This window comes from Furipterus horrens, unplaced genomic scaffold, assembly GCF_987537825.1.
Source record: "Furipterus horrens unplaced genomic scaffold, mFurHor1.1.pri manual_scaffold_1, whole genome shotgun sequence".
Lineage (NCBI taxonomy): Eukaryota > Metazoa > Chordata > Mammalia > Chiroptera > Furipteridae > Furipterus > Furipterus horrens.
Genome location: NW_028327171.1, coordinates 13,330,839 through 13,358,721, shown reverse-complemented (window position 1 = coordinate 13,358,721; position 27,883 = coordinate 13,330,839). Strand labels below are relative to the sequence as shown.

The window sequence follows — 27,883 nt, the reverse complement described above, 5'->3', positions numbered from 1 at the left end:
TATGTGAAAATTCTCTGAGAAGGTATTTCCTAGTATTGATTAAAGACTATCATCAGGAACATTCTACTATGTTTAAAACAACAGATAAAAAAAATCATTCAACAAATGTCAGTGGGGATTGACTAGGCACCAAGCATTCTGCTAGACCTGAGGCTCCAAAAGAGAAAAGGGTAAGGTCCCTGGCCCATGGGAGCTTACCTTCTATAGGGGGAGAGAAAGATGGAAAAGTCAAGGAAATACTAGAAGGTCTTATTAGTATCAGGACCAACTAAATAGGCTGCTGAGATTGAGACTACTGGGAGGATGAAGTTTTAAAAATAATGACCAGGGGAATTCATCCTGAGAAGGTGGCAAGGAATCTTTCCCAGATCCCAGGGAGAGATTCGTCAGTCTTGGGGGAGGGCAGAGAATGCCTGCCTGGTTGACTTGTGTAAAACGGAATCAGCAGAGGGGAAACAGAGGCACAGGTGAAACTGGAGACGTAGAGGGGAGCTGGGTCAAATCTGTTAGTGCTGTTAAAGAAATAACCAAAGGCCCAACCAGAGTTACTTCTGCTAAAGCCCATGACAAGGAACCTAGACTTAATATCCGACCTAAATGCAGTTCGATCTTTCTTCAGGAATGCAATCTTAATTGGCCCGTCTGAAATTTTTCTGGTCAGTAACAATCAGGTAACTGCCATGTGGGCCCCCTCCATCCATCATTGCTCACCACCCTCTTCACAAAGAATCTGAGGAAATCTGCCTGATAAGATCCCTGCCTTCCCCGAAAGGAAGGTAACCTTGCCCCGAAATAATCCTTTCTTTCCTTTTGCTAATGACATTCTCCTCCTGCCCAGCTGGTGCCTATAAAAGCCTTCCATACTGTTCAGCCTCTTGGCGCGCCTCTGTTTGCTAGATGGGATGCTGCCTGATTCAGAAATTCTTCAATAAAGCCAATTAGATTTCCAAATTTACTCAATTAAATTTTTGTACTTTAACAATACTTTAAAAAATGTAGACAAAGGTCTGGCACAAAGTACATGGTTGGTAATTATTTCCATTAACAACATTCCTGGCATTCCAACAAACGGTTTCACTGTTTTTTCTCTGTGTATCTGGTACTAGGAATCAGTAGCACATCTTAACCTGGGGTGTCCCATGATCAGCTTTATATAGATATCCCCATTCCACATGCCTGCTGCTGTACAGAGAAAAATGTAAGGTACGCATGTGGGAAAGGGTGAGTGTAGAGGAGGAATTAGTAGAATATTGCAGTAACTCCAGCATGGAAAAATGGTAGTTTAGACTTGGCTCGTATAACAGTCCCCACCTTAAACTGCGGGGCATATGTTCCAAGACCCCCCCAGTGGAGGCCAGAAACCACACACAGGACTGAAACCTACACATACTACGTTTTGCCCTGTACATACATGCCCATGAAATGTTTAATAATACCTAAAGCATAGTAAGCGATTAGGAACAATTAAAAATAATAAAATAGAACAATTATAACAATATACTGTAATAAAAGTTGCGGGAATGTGGTCTCTCAAAATACTGTACTGCACTCACCCTTCTTGTGCTGATGTGACATGATACGATGCCTACGTGATGAAATGAAACGAGGTACCCAGAAGGGCGTGCCATTTAAAACTTGTGAGTTATTTCTCACATTTTCCATTTAGTATGTTTGGACCATTGGACTGGACAAGGAGGCGTGGGGCTGCTGTACTGAAAAGGATGGAAAGATGTACACAAGTCCAGAACGGACTGGATTGGTGGAAGGGACAATATGAGTCCCAGCTATGATTCCCGAGGGAGGGTGCGGGGCCGTTGCTGAGACAGAACAGCTCCAAGAGAACCCAGGTGGGGGCCAGTGAGGGTCGGAATTAAGAACTCTCTTCCAGACATGTTAGGATTCAAACGTCTGTGTTAAGTATCCAAGCAGAGTCTGCGCTGGAGAAATAGACCTTGGCTTACTTTACTTAAAACTGAGATTTACTGTCAAGGGCAAGATTATAGCAACCCAGGAGAAAGGGCCAGTAAGGGAAACATGAAAAACATCCAAAAGACATAACCACAGTCAGGAATTTAAGAAACAAGAGTTTAAAAACACAACAAAACAATAATACAGCAGTGATGGCAGGATAGTTGAAAACAAAAGAACAATAACAACAACCCTCTAACGCCCTGTGCAAAACATGTACAGGAAAGACAGGATGGGAATGACAATGACAAAGTTATGGAAGAAAAAGGGCTTCTGAGAAAGAGCAAAGATAATGGGTTCTAAGGGCTTATTAATCTTAAGGTGCTTTAGAGAGGCATTTCTGTCCTATGAATGTTTACCTTCCCGAGCCCAGGGGCCATCTGGGCTTGTCTGTACTGGGACATAATTAGGCAGATAAAGAGGTTGTGATGAAAAGTACTGCCTTATTTGTCTGTTAACAAATCCCAATGATGGAGCAAAAGCATATTCAGTCCTATACGAGTCAAGGCTAAAGGTCACAGATGTTCTAAATACTATGGTATTTCAGACAGAAATGGGGCAGAGAGTCTATTTATCGATGTGAACGCTGGGAAAGACCAGCCCCAAATGGAAGTTGGAAAGGCTGTCTTGCTATGAACGGTCTGTTCACAGGATTTGCTAAGCACATTTCAGCCCCGATAGTGAGCTGCACATGAGGCTGGACTAGGGATTTAGAGATGCTATAAAAGTATAGTCTCGGTTTCCTGTTCCTCGGATTCATTCTAATCCCATTAAACTACTTCAAATGCAAGGTTGCTATCTTGTGACTATTTTGTAAACATTTTCATAAGGCCGAAGTGCTTCCACATGTGTGTGTCTCCGTGACTCCAATTTTCCAATAACAGTAACTATAAAATGCTCCTGAGGACCACTGAGGCTGGGGATTAACACTCAAAAGATGTACAAATACTACATACAAAGGAAACAAATGAACTACATGATCCAGAAGGCAAAGGATGAAAACTCTGATGTGACCTCCCTCACTTATTTGGAAAGTTAAAGATACTATGATTCTTCAAAAACTGTTTCTGAAATATCACTTGAATATAAAATAGAAGGTCTTTAAATATATAGTAGTTGAAAGCAGAATGACTTTCCTGCTATTTGAATACCTACTAAGGTTTCTATTTAAAATACCCAAAAGAGCCCAAAGCAATTACACATTAATTTTCCAACCCTAGGAAGTCGTATTTTCTAACATTTTTTGCTTCCCTAAAACAAAAAGAACTCCTACATACTTCAATTCATAAAATAACAAGATCATTACCTGTTGACTACCAAAACCTATTTTAATAATGTTATCAACCTCATCTAGAACAGAAAGTACTTAAGGAGTCATCATCTATTATTATTGATTATAATAATTACAAGGTGTACAATACTTCTAAGAGACCTAATTAAAAAGGGGCATGTTATAATAGCCGTGATTATCACACCAGAGGTGGGTGATTAGTCATTATGCCAAAGGGAAGCTTCTCTATTTGACAGTGAGATAATGGGGGGGGGGGTGATTTGACTAAGGAAACATTGCTTATTAAAATTTTGCTGAGTTCTTTGTCCTAAGTTTCTGCTAATAGAATAGACTGAGAGAGGGAGCGACATCACATACTCCACGCTGATCTCCAATTTTAGGGCTCCTGGAAGCCAACTTATGCAAAACCATCTTGCAAATAAAGATCCAGCATGCTGCTTATCATTATCAAGTAAAGGACATATCTTTGGGCATTATATGCTAATACCTGTATCCTGAAGCAAAGGGAAAAATATTAAAGAAATACAGAACTTAACGGTGACCTTTACATGTAACAATGGTGAATTCCATATAAATTAAACTAGAGGTTTTCCAATGAAGATAATCTCTAGATGTTGGTTTCAACAAGGAATTTGTGTCTGGGGTTACTACTACCAGAAACCAGTTAAAATCATAAGGATCTGTATTTTCTTCTTTTCCCACTACTTTACCATCTGGAAAATTTAGAGAGTTTAATTAAAAGACCCTAGGGGGATAAAGAGAGAGACCTTTCATGTTTCAATGGCATAAAATTCTGAGCACTGAATAATCCAAACCTCCAAATAACTCTTACAAGTGAATTGTTCCCCAGGATTCCTCATTCAGCCCCATCCTGTTACTGCGGCAGCTTGTCCCATTAGATCCCTAAGCAAGCGTGCCAGCAACCCAACCCAGCACTTCAAAGGCATCCCACTTCCAGCCATCACCTGCTTGGAAACCAAAATATACCCCACCGGTCTTGGCCACCCATCTGTAATCTGGTTAAGGCTATTAAAGTGTTTTGTTTTTCTTCTTGACATACACGCAGTCCAAGCTTATTAAATACAGAAACTCAGCATTTTTATTAAAGTTGGCAGCCAGTTCCCTCAAGGGAAAATGCAAGCTTCTGCTACTCTCCTATTCATCATTTTCAAATTAGTTTCCTCATTTAAGTACGAGAGTCAGAGATACAGTTACAGCCTCCAACAGTGCCGAGAGCTGCCAACCCAGCTTTGGGACTGTTACTTCTCAAAGCCATAAACTGTTTCATCCAATCCAGTCTTACCTGACTCATCCACTGGCAGAGGTTGAAGGCTGTAATTTATCATCTGTATGATTCACTATGTAATCCTATAAAGTTATCCCCTTACCCCCGCTTGAGCACTTAATACCACTTACAAGGCAAGCAGAAAAGTAGCTGAAAGATGATCATATATTCAAAGAATTTTAACTTGAGATCCAAATAAGAAAAAGTCAAGTAACTCTCTATCTAAACAACAAACAGGTAAACCCTCTCATGACCAATTATAAAAACAGAAGACAGTACTGACCCACTAATAGGCGCACATTCCCGCAACAGCCTGAGCTCAGTTATGGCTGTGAATGTTTCTACATCCCAGGCTAACAGGAAGACAAAGTGTGCGTAACTTATCACGTGATTCAATCACAAGCGTTCACAAAGGACAATGTATTTGTAAAATGCACCTCGCACTCAACAATTGGTGGTTATTTGCTGAGAAAAGTTTGTGCAGCACGCAGACCATAGTTAAATGGCCTTTCAACTATACCTACAGCAGAGTGCCACTCAGCAGTCAAACTTCAACAAGTCCTTTTTATGCCCATTGCAGTAATGATCATGATCAAGATTTCATCCCTTATGCTGAGCATCAGCTTGTGGGTCTCTGCTCAAGTTTCTGGGAAATGACTGGAAACGGGCTGCACACAGTGTTTTCAGCACCCCTCCGTGTTTCTGGAACAGGAGGGCTTAATAATAAAAAAAAAAACAGCTCATAACCATGCCCATGTGTAGGATAGAAAAACGCTCCCCATGGCTGTGGCTATGTCTTGTGTTTATTGTGCCTCAAGTTCTTACATGAAACGTAGCTCAAGGCACTGTGGAGCCACATTCCTGTTATTTACACTAGAAGTCTACTCCATCGACAGCTTCAAATGAGACCACAGACACAATTCCCTTGAATTCATAGTAAGTTTACCAATGTTATGACTTGTACTTTGACATGTTAGCTTGGGCTGGGTTACTGGGTTGACATTTCCCCGCCCTGAATAGATTGAACGTGATGAGCTTACACACTGTATTATTAACTCAGTCTCTATATTATTTGATTCCATTACTGACTAAATGAACTACATTAAAATAGTCTATGTACTGATCAAAGAGAGATGTAGTTTACATGTATATTTCTCTATGTTTCTAACAATCCTGTTTCTCTACAAAAATATACATATCTCTGTGGAACATTCTGTACATTGATAATGAGGAAGATACCTCTCTCTCCTTCATAGGAGAGTGAGATTGAACAGATCTCTGCTAACGCAGAAGTAGGGTCTATACGTACTCTGCCTTCCCAGGAACTCCAATTCCCCACTCCCAAACAAGAATGAGAAGAGAAACAGCTTATGCGCTTTAGGAATTCTAGAATAAATAATAGTTTTCAAGGGGAATAAGTTAGCCTTCTACAAAGTCTGGTCCTTTTCTAGGCATATGCCACAAATGTACTATTTTTTCCTTGATATTTTTCATCTGTACTGATCTAAAGCTTTAAAGTCCTATCTCCCCACCTCCATCCTCCTGAAGGCTAATTACTAGGGCAGATTAAACAACATGGAATCAACAGATACTATAATATCAGTAAAAGCCAAGCATTTTTCACTTCCCTCAAATATGTTATGAATCATTTAATCAAGACTATTTATTGTTTGAAACATTTTAATGCTCAAAGGTGGATCAATTAATCATTTTTAAAGTTATGATTTCTATGTGTTTTACAGGTGAGAAAGGTGAAAATTATTAACTGCATTTCATTAAGGTAGAATTAATGGAATAAGAATCTGTAGAAGGGTCACCTGAATTTTATATTTGAAATACCTATAATTTTCACTTGGCACAAGAAAAAAATTAAGCCCTCAAGTATAGATATATCAGCATAAATCTATTCCTAGTTTTGGAAAAGCCCAAATAAAACTAATTAAATCATTCTACAAATAACTAAGACATAAAAAAGCTGTGAACATTAAATGGGTTAACGTATGCAATGTGTTCAGAAAGTGGTTTGCACATAGTAAGGCCACACAGTATCTCTAATTATGACAGCTCATGTGCAGAGAAGGGTATAAAAGGCTATAAAACCTAGTCAATAAATATCTTCATGAAACTCACCATCTAGAAAAACCCGTAAAGGCTGGGGATATGAAGAAGGGGCCACATTACTAAAAACACCAATATGCCATCCAGGACAGGTTAGTAGGCACTGACAAAATAAATTCATCTACTCTTGCTAACTTACCGTAAAATGAGCATAAACGTTACCAAAATACATTTTAACTGATATGAAAAGATTCACATCTATTAACCCCCAAATCCCACTTTTGGAATTCTGCTGTTAAAGTAATTATTATGGAATATGGAAGAAAATCTGAATTCATTAAAGAATTCAAAAACATGGCTTCACAAACATCAAAAAAGAAGCAAAAAGATGTCTGACAATGGTGACATGGATGAATAAACTTTGAAGAAACATACACAATTAGAAAAAATTTAATTAAGTCCTTAAAATACTAAAAAATGAAAATATTTTAATCACAACTAAATAAAAATACATACATATGAACAAGAACAAAGGCAAATAGAAACACTAAGTTTACAATAAAGTTAAATTAATAAGTGATTTTTCCCTGACCCAAAACCTTCTGAAAATCATATTTTCAACATTTTTGCAATTATATGTAAGGGAAAAATATTTCAAGTGGAAGTAGTCTTCCATGCCTCTACATACACCAAATATTTCAAAATATTATCAATTTGTCCCAGAAAATAGGTATGTACTTATTGTAGTCAAATGGACAGCAGTATACTAATAAAAAGAAAAATATTTGACGTGATTAGAATTAATGCAGTAATTGGGTGCAAATAAGAAGCCTTAATCACCCATTATATGAGCACATTTTGTTGACAGTATTTTATCCTCTGGATGCAGTTATAAATAAATAAATCACTGGGGTCAATGGGATACTGATAGAATCATTTCAAGCCAGAGACTGAATGGGTCAAAACCCTGAGAAGAATATGTCAAATATAGAAAACAAAACAATGGCCTACAGACTGGAAATGTTCAGCACACATCCCAACCCTCAGGAAAGGAGATGCCAAGAAGTGCAGTAACTAGAGGACCGTCTCTCTATTTCCCACCTAAGGAAAGAGATGCTTAAGGTGATGCAACAAAGGCTCCTATTACCTTACATGGAGCAAGAAATGCTGGATGTTCAAGGTGGATTCAGAAAAGAAAGGCACACTCCAGGTGAGCACTCACTGGACACTGACATGCTCTAAAGAATTTCAGGTTACTCTATGTTGTACAGATTATACTACAGCCGTTGACTGTCAATCATGAAAAGCTATGGGTTGCTCTGGCAGGAATGGGTGGGCCTGCGCTCCTGACTGTCCTGATGCAAAACAACACCAGAGACAGAATGGTTTCCTATAGGGAATGGTATCAGACAAGGGACGCATTTTATCTCCCTATTTGCTTAATCTGGACACAGAACATGTATGAACAACTGGGCTAGACTCAGAGGGAAGAGCAGTGAAAACTGGTGGAAGAAATATCATTAACTTCAGATAGGCAGCTGACATCATCTTACTGGCAGAAAGCAGCAGTGATGTGCCGCACCTCTGCTGATGAGAGGGAAAGAAGGAAGAGCCAACGCAAGTCTGTGTTTGAACATCAAGGAGGCAAAAGATATGATGACAACTTTAACAAAGGCAATGAAGACACTGTTGATCTTGGTTCAGTGTCCAATTCAAATGCAGACTGTAGCCATGAAGTCAAGAAAAGGCTGAGATTTGGTAGGGCAGCAACAGAAGAATTAGGAAAAACCACCAAGAGCAAAGATGTGTCAATAGAGGCAGGGCTAAGATCATCCACACCTGCATAGTCTCGATTACTACGAACAGATGCAAAAGTTGGACAGTGAAGAAGACTCATATGAAAAAAGTGGATTCATTTGGAATATGGTCTCAGGAGAGCTCCATGGATATTCTGGACCGCCACAAGATGACCAAGTGAGTCCCAAAGGAAATCAATCCTGAAATAGTGCTGGAGGCAAAAGTGACAAAACTGAAGCTGTCCTGCTTTGGGCACATCATGAGGAAGCAGAGTTCTTTGTAAAAGACAATAATGCTGAGAAAATAGAAGGCAACAGAAAAAGAGGAAGACCGAACATGAGATGGAACGGTTCCATACAAGCTATAGGAGTAAGTCTATAGGAGCTCAAGGTCACTGATAAGGAGAAAACACTGTGGACACCATTTATTCACAGGGTCACCAGGAGCTGGAATTGACTCACGGGCACATACCACACACGTGCAGTTCTGTTTGGAAGGTTTCTCTGGATCTCAAACAGCCCCAACTGCACAAAAGCTCTATTCAAGACACATATTCCTGGGGTGTTTGCCTTTCCGTTCATAAGGGATCAGGATGAGACAAAAGCTTGGAATGGAAGATTTTATTTTTAAAAAGAATACTTTCCCTAGCTTTCCAGTCCTCTAAACCATTTTTTTAACCTTTCTTTGTTGTGGGGCTGTCCTTTATAGTGTGGGATCATCAGCAATGTCCCTGGTCTCTACCCATCAAATGCTAGGAGCACCCCCCAACCCCACACCAAGTACTGGCAACTAAAAACGTCTGCAGACATTTACAAAGGTCCCTTGGGCAGCAGCACTGCCCCCAGTTGAGGGCCAGGGCTCTACACTGATGTTTATTTATTCATCTTTTAAATCACACAACGCCTGCCAAAAGCTAATGGGGTTGAGCTAGTCTCATGACTATAAGTTGTACTTCCTGAAATTTTTGCCTGCTGTTATTTTTAATAAAGAGCTCCAATTTGATACTAAGGAACAAAAAAAAAAAAAAAAAAAAAGGAAAGAAAGAAAATAAAAAAAAAAAAGAAAGAAAAAAGCTTGCTGGCATAAGAAAGCCACTCTAAGAATGCACTTTTAGCTAAAAGCTTAAATGGAGATGAATCTTACTTTCATTTATAATTGTAATTTTATTTTATTTCACTTTTTGAAGCAATGGAAAATATTCAGGAAGTAACTATAGTAAAGGGGCTAGGCACGTGTAATAAATATTCTAGAGGTCCGAATACTTCTCAGTGTTTCTAGCTTTAGAGATTCCTGATGCCAATTTCACTTAATTATTGCTTGTCTGGAATGCTATTCCTACCAGTTTTTGTTTTAAAGCATATTAGTTTAACCTTGAGTTACCAATTATGTTTGTATATGCATTTGATGGGAATGCCAATTCAATTCAACTCAAATATTTGTTGAGCACAGTCTTGTAGAAGATTAGGCCAAAGATCTTAATGTATAAAGCATACAGGTGGCCTAACAAATGTAAACTCCTGATAAGCAGGATACACTATTAACTCTAGGAATACCACAAGGATTCACTGGACACAACTTTACCTTGTGAGTTGCATTTTGAACAGTTTTATCTACTTGTAAGGTTGACATCTATGGCTATTATACTCTATTAGAAAATTTTTACTTTCTAGAAGTTGAATAAAACTTTATCTTGTAATTACCATTTCAGTCCAATGAAGTTTTTTATATGCCTAAGATTTTGGGGGACATTTTCCTAGTTTTGTCATTCCACAACTTATTTCATGATGACTCATGAACTATTTCCAACTGTGCTAAGAAGTACCAAATAATATGACAATAAAAGAATAAAGGAGTTACCAATGACATAATAGAGAAGTTATCAGTTTTATTACTGTGTTCTTAAAATATTTCATGATCTTTCAAGAAGGTATATAAGAAGTTTAAAAACTTTCATTGAATATAACTGAAAATCAAAGCAGTTCATTTTCCACATTGGAAATAGGAGAAAATTGACAGGGGATACTTCACAATTATTAGAAAAATCAGAAGATGGATGAAATTGATGACATAAAGGAAACCTCAGACTATGAGTCTTCAGATGATGATATCCTGGATGAATTTTCTCAAGCTCAGAAACTGAGCAATGTATTTCTAAGAACAAAAAAGGAATACAGTATTCTCATGCATTTAGTTTTTCAACAAGGAGTAGGGCCTCATTCAATATTTTACAGAAATCTTTTATGATACTTGTTTATTATGTTTATGCAACAGAATTTTTGACATGGGTCAGAAGAAGACAAATACTGAAGGCAGAAATGTCTATAAAAGTGATTATAAGTAAAGAACCAATGTAGACAAAAAAATGACTGGATTATGCTCTGATAGGCTTATATATGATTATAAATCCAAACTTGAAAGTATTTTGCAATTATGGACAAAAAATGGATTTTCTCCCTTCAACAAAGTATGAGCTCTCAAAGTTTTACAAATATTAATTCTTTTACAATCATCAAGCAAAATGCAAGTGCAAGAGAAAGACTAAGAAATATGAGAAGCTGGAACTTAAAAGATCTATTTGAAGTATGGAATTGGACTTTATAACATTGCTCTATTTCCAGGTTCACGCATGGCAGGTGAATAGCAGTTGCATTCAAAGGATATTGCCCATTTCAGAAACTCCTACCTTCAAGACCAGCAAGAGAGGGAATAAATAATCTAGACTTACTAATTTAAATTTTAATTCAAATTAAAGTATTTACAGTATTATTAAAATTTCTAAATGAAGTTGTTTCTTACTATCCCTTTATTCCTATGTCTGTAAGTCATTTATAAAATTACACACACACACACACACACACACACATCCACTGTACCCAGAAAGTCATTAATGGTGGGCTAGCTTTTCTGATATAGTGATGGGTGACATGATTGGATTCAGCTGACTGGACCCATATGTGCACATTTGTACACATACACACTCACACACAGTCGAGGAAAACTTACTGAACTCAAGAAAACCCTCGTGAGCTACAAAATACACAAAAGCACAAACACACACACACCAGCCTCAGAGAAGGGCATGGTGAGATGCAGTCAAAAACAATCACTCATCTAGACCTACCTTAAGTAGTTTTCTTTTTCTTAGTTAAAGAAAAAAGAAAACTATCACCTAATTATCTAGGAAGATACATTAGGTTTCCTCTCAGCACTTTCTCACTAATGTCTGCAACTGTAAGAACAAGAAAACATATGTGAGATTCTGCTTTGCAAAAAAATGTAACAACGTACTCTCAAGAAGAAAAGTGCTGTCCTAAAGAATTAGACATTCTTCTCTTTTGCCACTGGCTCCCTAAATTCAAGAACCCCTGTGTTTTGGGTCAAGTTCTGCAGTTCCAGGTGGGGGCAAACTCACCCTCCAGATCCTCACTTTCAAGGAAACACTAGATATGTGGCTGGGTTGTAACTTACAAGTTAGTTTTCCAATAGAATTTTCCCGTGGAAAAATTCTTACTCATCGTGGTTAGAATCTGTGTATATTAATGTAAGCGACATTACTGATGGCATAGGCAGGTATTTTGAGGTGATCTGAAGACTTGATCGCTATAGCACTGGACAATACATGCTGAGTTATTTACAAAAGAATTTTGGGAATGATAAGTGATTTGTCTATATTTAATCTTTTAATGAGGTCATAAAAGAGAGCTCAACCTACCAAAAATGTTTCTCTAAATGCCTCATTAGCAATCTGAAAACACCTCCTACTAAGTCAAATCTCATTACCTACCAACGAATAAAGTATAATAAACTGTGGATCAAATTTTGTTCTAGGAGGATCTACGTTCCCCTTTTTTTCCCTAACTTCAAGAATTGTCACAAAGTATCATCTAGGGATGTTAAAGTAACATGGGTTAAATACCTGTTCTGTTCGGCATTTCAAATGTCACAGGAGGGCTGGTTTCCAGAACTAGGAAGCCACTAGCTGGCAGAAATCCAGCCTGTGTGTGGCTCAGTGATGCAACACCTGTCACTTTGCCCACTGGCTTTGCCAGATGGGAATGAAGGGCACACCTGCCCGCAGGGACACGGGTTCAAAAATGAATGATGCAGGTGACCCAATACCCTACTTATATTACGTTCAAACCAATTCTTTTAAATCTAAAAAACATGAACAGTTACAAAACCCAATACAAATTCAGAATTCAACCTTAGAATGTATTACTGGGCTATTTGAAGCATTTATTTGCCTTAATGGGAAATAAAGAGTGATTAGAAATTTCAAGTATCTAGAGCTACACTGTCCAGTCCAGTAGCAACTAAACACCTGACTATTAAGCAGTGGAAATGTGGCCAGTCCGAAATGAGATGTGCTGTACGTGAAAAATATGTGCTAGATTTTGAAGACCTGGTATGAAAGAAATAAACACAAAAAGAATGTGGAGAATCTCAAAAACTTTCTCATATTGGTTACATGTTGAAATGATAATAGACTGAATGTATTGGATTAAATAAAATACATTATTACAATGAAATTCACCAGTTTCTTTTCATGATTTAAAATGTACCTATCAGAACACATTGAAGTTCATATGTGGCTCACATGCTATGTCTATTAGACAGCTCTAAGCTAAAACACAAGAGGTTCTGTAACATCCATTTATGGACCACAAAATGATTTCCAAAAGCTACAAAAAATGTAAAAGCAAATAATTCAATTTGGCTAATAATTCTAGAAGGCCAATGTAAGACATTCCTGGTACATAAATTACCATTTGGATTCCAGCATATAAAAAAGACATGATTACAAATAATTAGAAGAGAGAAGTCATGATGTAAATAAGTACTTTAAGAAGAACACAAAGGAAGCGCAAGGGTAGCCAAGGGAGGCAAAGTGTTTCAAGGAGAATTTCAGAAAATAACATATCTTTTTGGATGAATATTAAAAAATTTAGGATTTTACAGGTCATGATAAGATACAGCACTTTAAAATCGACAAATATCTTTGTGGTACATTAACACCATTTAATAAAAAGGAAAAAAAAAGCAAAAAACATTTCAGAAGGGGCCAAAAGGTAGGTAGAAGAACCCAGAGAAAGCAAAGGCCAACAGTTTTGGGTTGTCAGCAGATAAGGCGAGGTGCATATATAAGGCTGAAAATGCAGGCTGGGGCCCAGGAATGAGAGTTCCAAATGCCCTGATGGAGAACTGGGACTTTCCCACAGGACTCAGCAACCATCCAATATTTCCCACCAAGTGTGGATGGGAGTAGGAACATATAACAGGAACATTACTAAGTCATGTGGAATTTATTTCATAAGAAAGCAAACAAAGGTTTGTAGGCAGGCAGAATGAATCTCAAGTTATGGGAATGTAAGTCAAGGCATGAATGAGTCCTGTAAGAATACAAAAAAGTATAAAAGTAACAGAAAAAAGTGAAGCATTAATGTGATAAGGATTAATCAAAGATGTTATCCAGTGGGAAGTAAATGACTATCTGAACTCAGGCAATGGCAGTTCAGAAAATAGCACACATCTGCACACAGGTGTTCATAGCAGCTTTATTCATAATTGTCCAAACTTGGAAGCAACCAAGTTGTTCTTCAGTAGGGGAATAAATAAATAAACTGTGGTACATCCGGACAATGGAATATTATTCAGCACTAAGAATGAATGGGCTATCCAGCCACAAAAAGACATGGAGGAGACTTAAATACATATTACGAAGTGAAAGGACCCAATATGAAAAAAACGAAAAACTGTATGATATTCTGGAAAAGGTAAAACTCTGAAGACAATACAAATACCAGTAGTTGACAGGGGTCACAGGGTAGCAGGGATAGATAGGTGGAATACAGAGGATTTTTAGTGAACACACTGTTTGACACTAGAATGATGGATACGCAGCATTATGTATTTGTCCAAACCCACAGAATGTACACCACCAAGAGTGAACCATAATTAAACTCTGGACTTCGGGTGCTTACGATGTAGGTTCCTCAATTGTTAACAAACACATTACTCAGCTGGGGGGCATTGATAATGGGGGAGGCATCTATGTATGGAGGCAGAAAGGACTGGGAAATCTCTGTACCTTCTGCTCAGTTTTGCTGTGAACCTAAAACTGTACTAAAACGAAACTAAAATTAGTATTAAATAAACTTTTAAAAGTATACAAGAAAGGTAAAGGAGGTGACCCAGAGATCAGATACAAATAATCATAAAGGGAAAGACGGAAAACGAAGGGATAGAAGAAGGTACAGAGATGCTGAGGTTGAGGAAGTAACTGGTTAATTTACTCAATAAACATGTACCGAACAGCTACCAAATGCAAGTCCACAATGGATGATTGCCAAGGGGTCATCCATGGAGCATGAGGGAGAGCGAAGCTGGGAACCATGGGAAATGGAGCTGGCTGGCATGAACTGCTATGTGGAAGGTGATAAGCCATCAAATAGGAATAACTAGGTGCATCTCGTAACATTAAGATACCAGCTGATGTGACAGCATGAATAAGAAATGAAATTAGCTGGTAGGGTTACATGACTTGATATATCAACCTTAGAAAACTCAATAGCGATTAAAGAGATAAATTAATTTTTCCCAGATAAAGAGGACTGAGAAGAATACATTTAGAAAATGTGGAGGGTATCGACAAGTCCAGGATATTTGGAGAAATATATAAAAATGTTTATTCACTGAGCCCCTCCTGGTTAGAAGTAATTTTTAAAAAATGAGGATAATGGACTAAAAGCCTTAATTAGAAGATGTGATTATGAGAGCATGATAAAATCCAGTAGGACCTGATGAGTGTTTGGGGTTCAAGATCAGAAGATCAGGATCAGAGAAGAATGTCAAGGCCGGAAACCATTATAGGTACAGTATTTGTAAGTAATGACAGAATCTAAGGGATGGCTGTGTAGTAGGCAGCAGAAATGCAATATAAATGAAGGCAACCAGGAAGGAGCTAGCTAGCATTTCAGCTGATTATCAACTTGGATGGTGACATAAGACAGAAAAAACTAAACATATGACCTCGTTTGTCTGGTCCTTTAGTTTATGACTGTGGTCCTAGTGTCAAGTCTGGTTTGTACAGTAAATTGTATAATTGTCCTTGTAGTAGGTTATATAGTAAATTAAAAGAAAAAAAAGTGTTAAAGAATAATATACGAGTTTCCTATAGTTTGTGAGTGTAACAAAGAGGACAGATAGTGGTTACCAGAGATGGATATCAAAAAAGGTACAGTTACTGAATGACAGTCATCAGTAAAGGAGGCTCCAGGCCAACGGGAAGCCCTGCTGGGTCTCCTTCCAGGACAAGTGAGGGATGCAGGAAAAGAAGGGGCCAGTGAGGGGGTTTCAAAAGGTGATGTTGGTGTTGCTTTCAATTCAGTTGGTAGTTTGGAAGAGGTGTAGGAGGAAAATATCAGACCCACTGAAATCCGTTCTCAATAAAAAGTAGGTTTTACAACATATTCCCCCTGGCTGGTTTGGCTCAGTGGATTGAGCGTCGGCCTGCGAGCTAAGTGTCGCTGGTTCGATCTTCCAGTCAGGGCACATCAGAGAAGGAAAACTCTGACTCCAAAAAACCTCCGCTGCCTTGTGGCATACCTCTTCAGGGGAAAGGCTAAGGGAGTAAACCCCGACAGAAAATCCGGAGCCGGAGTCCCTAAGGCGGTTTGACGTTGTAGTCAACACCGGCAACTCCTGCGGCGCACCTGAAGCCAAGCTGTATTGACTCCGTCTTTCCCTTGGACCCTTCAGCTGCGAAGAGAGGGGGGGTCTGCTGCATGGGCAACAGCAGACCCTCCATATCACCCTGCCCAGGCTCTGTAGCTTCAGCTTCACTGGAGAGGACACTCCAGCGTCATCGCAAGATGTCGATTCAACACGGGAGGAGACAGATACCGTGTCACTCCCGAGTCGGACTGCACAGCCATTCTCGGCGGTGCAGATAGACTCTTAAGAAGCTACACCACCGTCTCTCGAGACGGACGGCTGCCGACGATGACGACAACATATTAAAAATGTACTAAATTAGAAAGAGGACCCGTTAAAAAGGCATGTCGCTCAAGATAAAACACGAGTACCCATTTTTGGTTACAAAAGTCCTCATATATGAAAAGTCATAAATGGTGGGTCACCAACCTCAATTCAAGGTTACAAGTACATAACTAATTTCGACTAATTTTTACAGTAATCATGGAGTTTCCTTGGTTTACTTGCCATCAGTTGGTTGGTTTACTAAGTATATACTCAATTCAGTAATGGGAAATGGTCATGTATCCAACAGACTTTGAACAAAGAAACTGGCTGAACAACTTCAAATTTCACTTTGTAATACTGATTCATTGGCATCAGGCAGCAGGAGCCCTGCGGCCAAACATTTGTTCAAGTCACTCTGAGACTTTCGAATCTAGCTAGGACTAAGAAAGGATATCAAAAGAGCTGTAAAAACAGTAAGAACTAGGCAACTCCAACTTTTAGGAAAAATGGCAATTAAAGTCAAACCAATGGAGATTTTCACATATCACTCATGGAATACAGGTGAGGGGACCAGGTATGGCTCAGAATACAGCTAGTTAATTCCATGAGAAAAAGCTCAGACACTTTCATGTGCAAACCCTACTCTCACCAATGTTTCCTGCCCTGAGAGAAGAATTTATACTACTTAACTTTCAAACTTTTATAATTATAGATAAATATCGTTAGCATAAAGTTGAATTTTTCCTTGTTCCTTTTGTTCTTTATAATTTATTCATGTTCTGCCGCATTGAACCCATTTTTTCTAAACCTAGGAAAAAGCCCAAAACTGCCTAACTAAAAATAGTCATGATAAAACTGGGCAATAGCCACTCAAGAGAAGCCTGCCATCATTAACTGATGAGAAATGGCAATTAGAGTTCCTCAGTGTACCAGATCTTTGTATATTTGTCAAATTTATTTGTATTTTTGTGAAATTATTTTTTAAGTTCTGTAAAATATATTATTAAAAAATCTGTGCCTGTCCATAGAAAAGTCAGAAAACTTTATATTAATAACTCAAAGTCTTATAATTCATATTTACTCTTCTATTTAGAAACCTGTAACACTAGGGGACACCTGAGAGAAAAGAGAAGTGACACAATCATCATCAGCTCTGGGGGATGTTAGGGCATGAAACTGATGAGTCAACCAGATGGCTGTTCTCATCCAAAGAGTCTGGTTTTTATAATTTTATGATCTGAATGTAGATATTTGCCTTTAATTTAAAATAAGAATCTATAAGTTATAGGATTAAGATCCCAAAGAAAAAGAGCTGAAAATATATGTCTTAACAATGAGGAAACCAAAGAGAGTTAAAGAACTTTAGCACACACTTATGAATGCCTCTGACTTCATTCATAAAGGAAAAGATAATAAAAGGCAAAACAAAACAAACAAAAAAAAACCCTCAAAAACCCATACACACAAAAACAAGACCCAACCTTTCTTATCAAAAGTTCAGATTTAGCTTATGATGGATAAAATAATCCCAAAATACTATTTTAAAAATTTTCTAAATTACAGGTCAAAACAGAACATCATGTCTCTTCAGTCAATTTTAATTCTGTGTAGAACTATCAGTGACATAATATCAGTGACATTTTGATTCCAACTCTTGAGATTTAAAACAGGTAGAATTGACTCAGTGATGGTTGATCAATTATATTGAAATGAAACACTAAACCATAATCATAACAGGACTTCAAAGTTAGACTTTTTTTTTTTATAAAAGCGGACTTTGATGGTAGTGGGCAGAGATTCTTTTCATGAGAAATAGAAAGATACATGGATACAAGAAACAAAATTATATCCCGAATGTTTCAGCATCTATGAAAACCGGAACACAAAGGCCACCTTACCTCCCGTCTGCATAGTCTGTATCTGCTCCACCCCACCAGACATCCGAGTCATCCTCCTCGGCATCTGCTGAGTCGATATTGTCGCTTTCCTCGGCCAGCGGGCAACATACAAACTCCACCCCTCGGAACTTGTCAATTCCGCAGGGCAGCAACATGCCGTAGTCATGCAAGTTGGTACTCTTCTCACTACAAGTCTAGACAAGGTGAGGAGAAGGCCGTGAGAGAGCGGTGGGGTAGATGCTTTTCTTTCCAAATATAATCATCAACACCCAGATCCCTAAGAATCGGTTTTATAATGAAATGCATCATATTTGCTTTTTGAGTGGATCCACCTCGTACAACAACTTCTTTAGCTCGGGCTACTTTGGTACCCATAATTTTTAACTTTATTCCTTATTGAATTACCCTGGCTGGTTTGGCTCAGTGGATTGAGCGTCGGCCTGCGAGCTAAGTGTCGCTGGTTCGATCTTCCAGTCAGGGCACATCAGAGAAGGAAAACTCTGACTCCAAAAAACCTCCGCTGCCTTGCGGCATACCTCTTCAGGGGAAAGGCTAAGGGAGTAAACCCCGACAGAAAATCCGGAGCCGGAGTCCCTAAGGCGGTTTGACGTTGTAGTCAACACCGGCAACTCCTGCGGCGCACCTGAAGCCAAGCTGTATTGACTCCGTCTTTCCCTTGGACCCTTCAGCTGCGAAGAGAGGGGGGGTCTGCTGCATGGGCAACAGCAGACCCTCCATATCACCCTGCCCAGGCTCTGTAGCTTCAGCGTCATCGCAAGATGTCGATTCAACACGGGAGGAGACAGATACCGTGTCACTCCCGAGTCGGACTGCACAGCCATTCTCGGCGGTGCAGATAGACTCTTAAGAAGCTACACCATCGTCTCTCGAGACGGACGGCTGCCGACCGATTCCTTACTGAATGAGGGTAACTTATTATACTACAGAAATTCAGCAGAACAATAGCGGTGGAAACCAACTGGGAAATGAGGTGGAGAAGAGGCCTACACTGGTGAATAGGTATCAGAGAATCAATACTTTCTGGCTTCGTTAGAGCGTCAGGAAGAAGGGGCTGCTCCATATACACTCCCAACTCACTTCAACCTCTGTTACGGATGGAAGTTTCACTCACTTAAATCTTATTATAGAAATTCTAACTCTTGGCTCACTTCCAGAATAATCATCCTGGGAAGAAAAAAAAAAAATGACTCTGCTATAAATCAGAAAATAGTCATTTAGACTTTTCTCTTCTATTACAGTATCTTTTTGCTTTCCTGGGATTTGCTAAATTTGAACATATAGATTAACGTGAAGCTCTGAAGGCATCTGCTGATAAAGTAGGAAAGAAAGACTAATATTTCAACACCCTGTAGGCAGGCAAACAATGAAAATGTGAGAGTGCAATTTGACCTCATAGGAATTAGGCAATTTTTGTTTCTTAGCAACAACAAAAATAAAATGGGGAAAATTCAAGAAGAAATGAAAAATGAGGTTATCAGATTTTTAGCTGGGCTTTAAATTATCTGGTTTGTTTCCTTATGATCAATAAGCCCCCAAACACATTTTTATATAAATTTTTTTTTGTTCCACAGTAATGAGAACATTTTACTTTATTAAAGGCAAAACTAATGTTAAATCTTAAGTGGTGTTTTTTTTTTTTGCTGAACAGCCTTAAGGCTATGATTGGTTAAATTGAGGTGGATCAGGGGTTATCAATGCCAGCAGTACTGAAATTTTAGACTAGATGACTATTGGGGAGTGGGGTGAGAAGGGAGAAGATACTGCCCTGTTCGGTGAAGAATATTTAGCAGGCTCTCTGGCTCTAACCACACAAATAACAGTAGCACCACCCCTCCCAACTGTGATAACCAAAAATGTCTCCAGACGTCGGCACATGTTCCTGAGGAGGGACATGGGCAAACCTGACCCCATCTGAGAAGCACTGTGTTACAGGAGCCTAATTCTAGGAGGCTGATTACACCACACATACACGTTACACTTACATACCTCTATTCGAAAAACTTCATAATGTATCAAAAGAAAAAGGCATTTTGAAGGTTATAATATCAAAAGGTGACATTTATGGTAACCGTCTCATGTCTTCTATCAGTTTTGCCAGAAACAGGAGTTTGCCAAGAATAAGCTGATGCCATAAATCATCCATTATGGAAAAATGAAGCTGGTATCAGGGCCTGGTGAACACGAACCTGAACAGCTTACCTGAGGAACGGAACTCTAACTAGTTTTCACGTTGACACTGGACAAGCTACTTCCTGATCTACTACTGTATACCCCAATAAATAAGAACCTGTTAAATCATTAAAACTTGGTATGTGACAAAGAAAATAGCAGGTAAACGAAAATAATTTGAAGGTGCATTTTTAACTTGAGAGAATGTAAGATTATAGTTTTTAATTTATAAAGTATGGCATAGATACATAATGAATCTAAATAGGCCCCGTTTTTGACTCTTTACAAATACCCATGGATAGGGTTTGAGCTGTTACCTCAAAACACCCTTTAAAATGCTGTTACTTTAAAAGGCAACATTCACTTTGAAAGAGAAAGAAGGAATAGCTGGTACCTCTTTGGCGACGGTGTGCCAGTGAAGGTGGGTTTCACAGACATCCATCCTCTCCTGGTGTAGGAATTTGCACTTGTCGGGAACAAGGAGGGCGTCACTCACAAACTCGCCAACTGGAAGGAAAGAGAACCACTTCATGTCATTCTGTCTACATCACAGTGACGGTGTCAAGGAAGGAGGGGCTAAGAGTCAGAGAAGTGACTCAGTTTTTTGAATGATGAAGTTATCAACCCAGGAAAGCTGGTACCCTCAGAATGCCGAGTCCTGTGTCCTCAGCAGCCCAGTCCTTTGCTCCATCAACCTTCATGGTTAAAATACTTCCTATGTGTATTAAGTAAAATCTTTAATGAATAGAGATCTCTGAGGACAAAGTTAATCACAAAAGAGCTGCCATTCAATTGCTAGGCAATCATTTGAGCAGAATCAGTCTAAGTAGTTGTCCATCCCTCCTCCTCAGGCACTTTAATCAATTGGTAACTAATAGAAAATTTAACATTTGTCTACTTCCTAAACAAAGAAAATCTATATACGCACAGGTGTATTATATATGTTTAATAATGTAACCACACATATGTAAAGGAGTCCCTCTCTATATCACGGTTCACTTATCGTGGCCTCACTGTATCGCGGGATTTTTAAAAATATTATATTTAATTATTTATCATGAATTTTTCGCTATATCACGGGATTTTGCGATACTGTAAGTAAATACTAAAATAAATGTAAGGTTCCTACTTTGTACATTTTCACCTACCGTGGGGGGGGGGGGTCTAGAACGTAATACCCGTGATAAGTGAGGGATCACTGTACACAGAGTTTAATTAAATTAATTTATAAAAACTACTTTAACTTTTGCTGTATTTTTTAAAGGAAATGTGTAGCATGCAAATTATGTCGAGCACTGCTGGTACTGCAGATACAAAGATATTACATGAAATCCGACAAGAACTCACATTCATATGAGGGTGAAAGTGGAACAATTACAATATAATATGTAAACTGTGAGTTCAATTTTTATTTGTCTTGTTCACTAGAGTATCCCTAACTTTTTGCATGGATTCTGTGCACAGTAGGCAATAAGGATCTTGATGAAAGAAGAGGTTAAAGGCTATAACAGAAAGGAAGAAAAAAGTGCTGGACCAACATAGGGAACAAATCTGCTTGGGGGTACTGGGACAGACCCCGAAGTAGCTTCTGATGGATGAGCAGGAGTATGCCATGTGGAGAATGAGCCAAGTCCCAAGATGTCAGGATACTGTCTCTCTTGTTTAACATTCTACGCCCAATCCCTGAACCCAAATCTAGCAAACACGACCATACTAGATGGGTGGGTGGGTGGATGAATGGACGGATGGATGGTAGGCAAAAGGCACTTCAAAATGAGGGAACCTCCAAGTACAAAGAGAGAATAAAGCAAGGGAGAAGCGTTGTTCATAGAAGAGGCAGACGCCCCCTGTGGCTGGAGCACAAGGCAAGTGGGAGAGGAAATGAGACTGAAGAAGTATGTTTTAGAGTCTAAGATTTTGGATATCATCTTGTACACAACATGGGCAGATATCAGATACTCTCGACCTCGGGCTAAAAGAGTCTCGTGGCAAAGACTGTGTCTTTGTCTTGTTTTACTTGCCCACGGCCAATCTGTTGAGGACTGGCTAACTTCAATGTAAAGCCAAAGTCACTGAAAGATATTTACCTCAGTAAAATCTAATGTTCACCAGAAGAACATATATTGCATTAATTTATAAAGATATTTGAATTTTTAATTTGCAAAATGACATTTTATTTAGTATTGTAAATACACTCCTAGGTTTCTCATATTGTGTAAACCCAATAAAATATATGCTGCCCAACAAGAGACTGTTTTTTAAAGGATTAATACTGGTTATTCAATAAGCCCTCAGGACTACTGGCAAACTAGAAAACTAGTACTCTAACATTAAAATAAAATTTAGAATGACTCTGTGGTTTACAGCCCTGCCTGTATTACCTTCAAAATTGATGAAACATACTAGAATGTTACATATCAAAATTTTCAAGCAATTAACTGTAAAAATGTGTTTTAAAATTTTAATGAAGATTTAGAGTGGTAAAATTATAATGAATCCTTTCTCACACACTGACTCAGTGTAATATGGTTTGTTTTCTCAGTTTTTAATTCTAACAGAATTATTCTTAAAAATCTATGACATGACATGAAATATATAAGAACTCTATTTCCCACTCAATTTTGCTGTGAAATTAAAATGCTCTGAAAATAAATTTTAATATAAAAACATCTGATGGTATGTACCTGGAATTTCCATGTAGAGCCATGCATACTTTTATTTTAAAAACAAATCTTCTTTGATTTGATTGATCTTTTGTTTAAAAAAGTCTTAACACAATTCAAGTAAAAGAAATGAAAATACACTTAGTACCATAATGAGAAATCATGTTTCTGTTTATGCCAAACTTTAGAAAATCTGACACCCACTATATAATTTCATCCTAATGGATAAACTCATCAATACATAGTACATACTTACTGATAACCAATACAACTTGGTTTCTTGTTTTAAAAATTCACACATACATATATTGTCTCTGCTCCCTACAAGTGATAGGAAATTTTCAAGGCTAATGAACAAGATCTGAGTTTGGCTTTCTTCTTGATAAGTCTTGGAAAGATCAACAATGATTTCAAATTCAATTGGGCTTCTGCAGCCTCAATCAATGGCTCTTTGGTGGCTTTGAGAGGATAGTCTAGCTCACATTACATCATTTTGCAGATGGGAGGGAAAGAGCTTGGGTCGTCAGGTGGCTTGGTCACAGACAGGGCCAAATGGCAGTAAAACTGGCCTGAAAACCCGGGTCTTCAAGCTCTCCCTCCTAAAATGCTAACTCAACTCACTGTGATCTAAACTCTGGTTGAAAGGGTTTATTTGGCAATTCCCTTGGGTTTTTAAAAAGTAGAGTCACTTTTAGATTATCAAGTACTTGAGTGCTATAATCCACAATGCAGTCAATTCAACAATAAAACTGGGCTTAAATTATCCAGCAAGCCATATATCATAGTTGGGAATGGATTCGCTGTGTAGAATAGAACACACGATGAACAGAACAGTGGCTTAAAGACATGACGACTCTTTGTCCCACACAAGAAGTCTGGCACTGAGGTGGGGGTTGCTGCAGATACCCAATGATGCCCTCGAGGACCACGCTATTCCTATCTTTCTGTACTGCCATCATTAGCAAGGTGGCTTTTGCTCTCATGTTCTGTGGTCACAAAATGATCATGGAAATCAAGACTTCATGCCCAAGCTCCAAAAAGGAAGAAGTAAGAACAGATATTGAACAGACAAGTAACGGGAGTTTCCCACACTATGAAATTCAAAGATGGAAATGTATTTTTAAATTTCTTTATGTTGCCTTTCCCAAACACAGACGATGCTAAGAGGAAGACAGAATTAAGAGTATAAAGCGCTCCAACTAAATCCAAAGGGACCATGAATCCATGTCCCAGGGAGTAATGGGAGGGGAAAGGGTGCCAGAGGAAAGACTAAAGTTTCTCACACCTGGGACTGCTACATCTATGAGTCAGAGTGGCACTGAAGAGATTGATGAGAAGATCCCAGGACTCAGGTTCTTTAAGGGCACAAAGATCTCAGACGAATGAACGTTGTTTCTGTCAATTTGCAAATACTAACCAGGTATTGGCTAGAAATGGCTGAAGTATTTGGCTGTCTGCACAACGTGTGTTCTCCCTTTCCTGTCTCAAGAGTTGAAGAGGATTAAGGAAAAGTAGGGAAGTGATGGGAATGGGGGATGGGATAAGAATGTTCTGCGAATGAACTTACTGAAAAGTAGCCAACCCTTGGTTCCCATCATTGTGTTATGCTCTACAGCCCAGATCTGGCTCTTGAAGATAACATCTCCATAGTATCGAGAATTGTGGACTCTGTGCATGGAGATAGATGCCTTAAATACTTTGTGTGCATCATCTCCCAGCATCTTCAGAACCACGCACTGAGGGAGCCACAAGGACCTCACTTTATAAGAGAAGAATGTAAGACTGAGAAGTTACAGAATCAATCCAGGTTACAAATACGGTAAATGGCAGAGCTGGGAGTTGATACTCATAAAGCACTCGATGCTGCGCCCATAACAAAGGTGCTCAATAAATTATTAATTATTATCATCTCTTTACACTGTATCCATTCATCAACCACCATTTCGTGGGTTGTGTGTTTATTAACGTACATCAGTGCACAGATGCATATCAGAATGAGAGATGTAGGCAAGGACTTCCTCAGGCAATTTTTTCTTTTACTATTGAGACTCTTACTCCACAAACATTTTTTTCTTGAATTTGTTAATTATGCACTAATATTTTATTTACCATGTTCACATGTTGCTCAATAGGCTGGGGAATTTTTCTAGGAAGCATTATTTGTGCTCAAGAGATGGAAAGAATACTTACAGAAGTAGCCCAAATACTTCTCAACAAACTTTCCATGTGATAAAACAGTTACAGTTTTTGCTTCAGAGAGTGGATAGTTACGGGGTTGTCAAAGAGGACATGCAGGTGAATGAATTACATGCCACTTTAAGAAGTGACCAATATTTCACAGTAACTATTACCAAATAATAGTAAAAACTAAAAGTTTCATTCAAATCCTCCCTCAAATTCATGAAAGTGACTGGAGCCCAGCCTCATCATATACATATATAAATGGCAGACTGAGTACAAAATATAAAGAGTTTTGACCAAGACTCTGAATAATAAGGGTCTTTAAGTAATAAAAATAGTGCCAAGGGCATATGTTAAAAGAGATAGGAACAAAATAAGCATTTGTTAGCAGTTTTTCAGTTTTTATAAAACCTCACGTATGTACAAGTTCATCCTGATACTACTTGCAAGTGTACAGAAATAATTAAGTAAATGGATGGTGGATGATAGGAACTGGGTTTCTCACTGTGGGAGTGGGGATTTACAAATAAGCAAGGAGAGGAAGCAGAATGATCCATATGAAAATATATGAGAATTGGAAGAACCAAGGATCTTTGGAGAAATAGCTGATTCTAGGCCTGCGGCAGAAAATATACAAGATGAGTCTGGAGCATCTTGTTGAGGAAAAATAAAAAGAAATGTCAAAAGAACAGAAGAGCCAATTTGAAGAGCTCCCAATGGCCACAAATGAAGTAAGTTGAGTAATAATATACATAAAGTAGTATTGGATTATAGCTCAAAGTGTAAAATAAATACCCATGAATCCAAATGACTGAGTGAATGATTGGTGGGAAAGAGTCAAATCTCCTTTGCAGAAGAATTCCAGGTAATTTATGTCGATGCTCTGTCCATGCAGAGGTGAAGCTTAATTCTTCACTCCTTGATTGTGGGCTATCCACACGACTACCTTCCGGAGACTATGGTAGGCAATGGGTAAAAAGTGTAACTTTACAGAGGAGAAACCTGACAAACGCTACCCCAGCCAGGTGATCAAGATCAAGATCAACAATGACATATCATGTTGATAATATGTGCTCTTGATACATGATAAAAAGGACACTTTACCTCGGTGGTCTTCCTTTCAAATCAACCATATTAAGGAAAGATGTTAAGAGGGGAAACTCAGTGGAAAGTATATAGAAACTCTCTGGACTATCCTCTATTCTTTTTTTGCAAATCTAAAACTTAAAAAAACATTGAGTCTACTTTAAAATTTGTTGACGCTTCCATATAAAAATCTCATATAATAGGGACATACCTCTTTGGTTCTCCATCAACATTCTGGCTTTCAAAAAGAAATGTCCACAAAATTACTGTAGCTGAAAAGAACTAGGGTTAAAAAGATCTTACTGATCTGGGTTTTTCTTCTTGGCATCAATAATAACTAGACACAGCTTGGTTTTAGATTTTCTTGGCTAATCTTCTCTTAATCCAGAACATGTGCAATATGTGGCATTTAAATGATTTCAAAAACTTCAAGAATTTCAGAATAATCACACATATATCAATAATAGAGGAACTTCTCTGCTTCTCAAGCTTAACCTTGCCTTAGAAACGTAAACATAAATGAGGCAGAATTCAATTCCCTTTTACAAATGAGGACTCCTAGGCCTGATTGGGTTTCTGCGAGACTCATAAAACCAAGTCGACACTGTTTTAATGTTCAGTACTCCAGGAAAGTGTTCAATATTCCACAAATTCTGCACCATGGCCTCTTTACCAACCAATTCAAGGTCGGTTAAATTCTAGGCACTTTTTCTTATTTATTGCATAAATTATTACTCATATTCTTGATTTTATCAATAATGGGCCTTCTATGTTATTCATATTTGTAATAATTCCAAGATCAGTTAAAAGATGGAATTACGAGAAAAAATATTGTTGTTAAGGTCCGGGGATTCTTAAAGTCTAACGTGCTTCAGAGTCCCCTGAGACGCTTGATCACCCTAAAGACCATCCCCCACCCCAGGCCCAGCACCTGGGCCTCACCTAAGTGTGCTTTGAGGGCAGAAAACAAGAGCTCCCCAGGGGGATTCGGATTCAGGTGGTTCATGGACCACACTTTGAGAAATGATGCTTCAAGCAAGGCTTCTGAAGCTTTAACGTGTACCCGAATCACCTAGGGGATCTTGTTAAAACGCAGTCTCTGATTGGACACATCTAGGGTGGGACCGATTCTGCCTTTCTAACAAGCTCCCAAGTGATTCCATTCAGGTAGCAAGGGTCTACTTAAGATAATTCATTATAACTGATCTGACTACTAAGTTACAGGTTATTGCATTATGAAACACTTTTTAGGTGGCTTGTCCTTTTCTTTTAATTGTGGTAACATACATGTGACATCAAATGTATGATCTTAACCATTGTGTGAAGTGTACAGTTCAGTCATGGTAAGTACATTTGCACTGTTGCACAACCTGCTCTTCTCATCTCGCAAAACGGAAACTCTAAACCCATTAACAGCAGGTCCCCAATTCCCTCTCCCCAAGTCCTCTCTGGCTGCCAGCTTTCCACTCTGTCTTTATGAATTTGA

The 27,883-nt window shown here is 38.5% G+C and overlaps 1 protein-coding gene across 6 annotated transcripts in view; it reads right to left on the bottom strand.

The window, feature by feature from the left end:
* Positions 1 to 27,883, bottom strand: part of APP (amyloid beta precursor protein) — a 235,177-nt gene that overhangs the window by 115,760 nt on the left and 91,534 nt on the right. For all 6 annotated transcript variants that reach the window (XM_090272616.1, XM_090272635.1, XM_090272642.1 and 3 more), the window contains exons 4-5: positions 20,862 to 20,974; positions 18,278 to 18,471 (exon numbers count right to left, since the gene is read on the bottom strand). In XM_090272616.1, the coding sequence (XP_090128742.1) occupies positions 18,278 to 18,471; positions 20,862 to 20,974 (307 nt within the window). The remainder of the gene's footprint in view (positions 1 to 18,277; positions 18,472 to 20,861; positions 20,975 to 27,883) is intronic.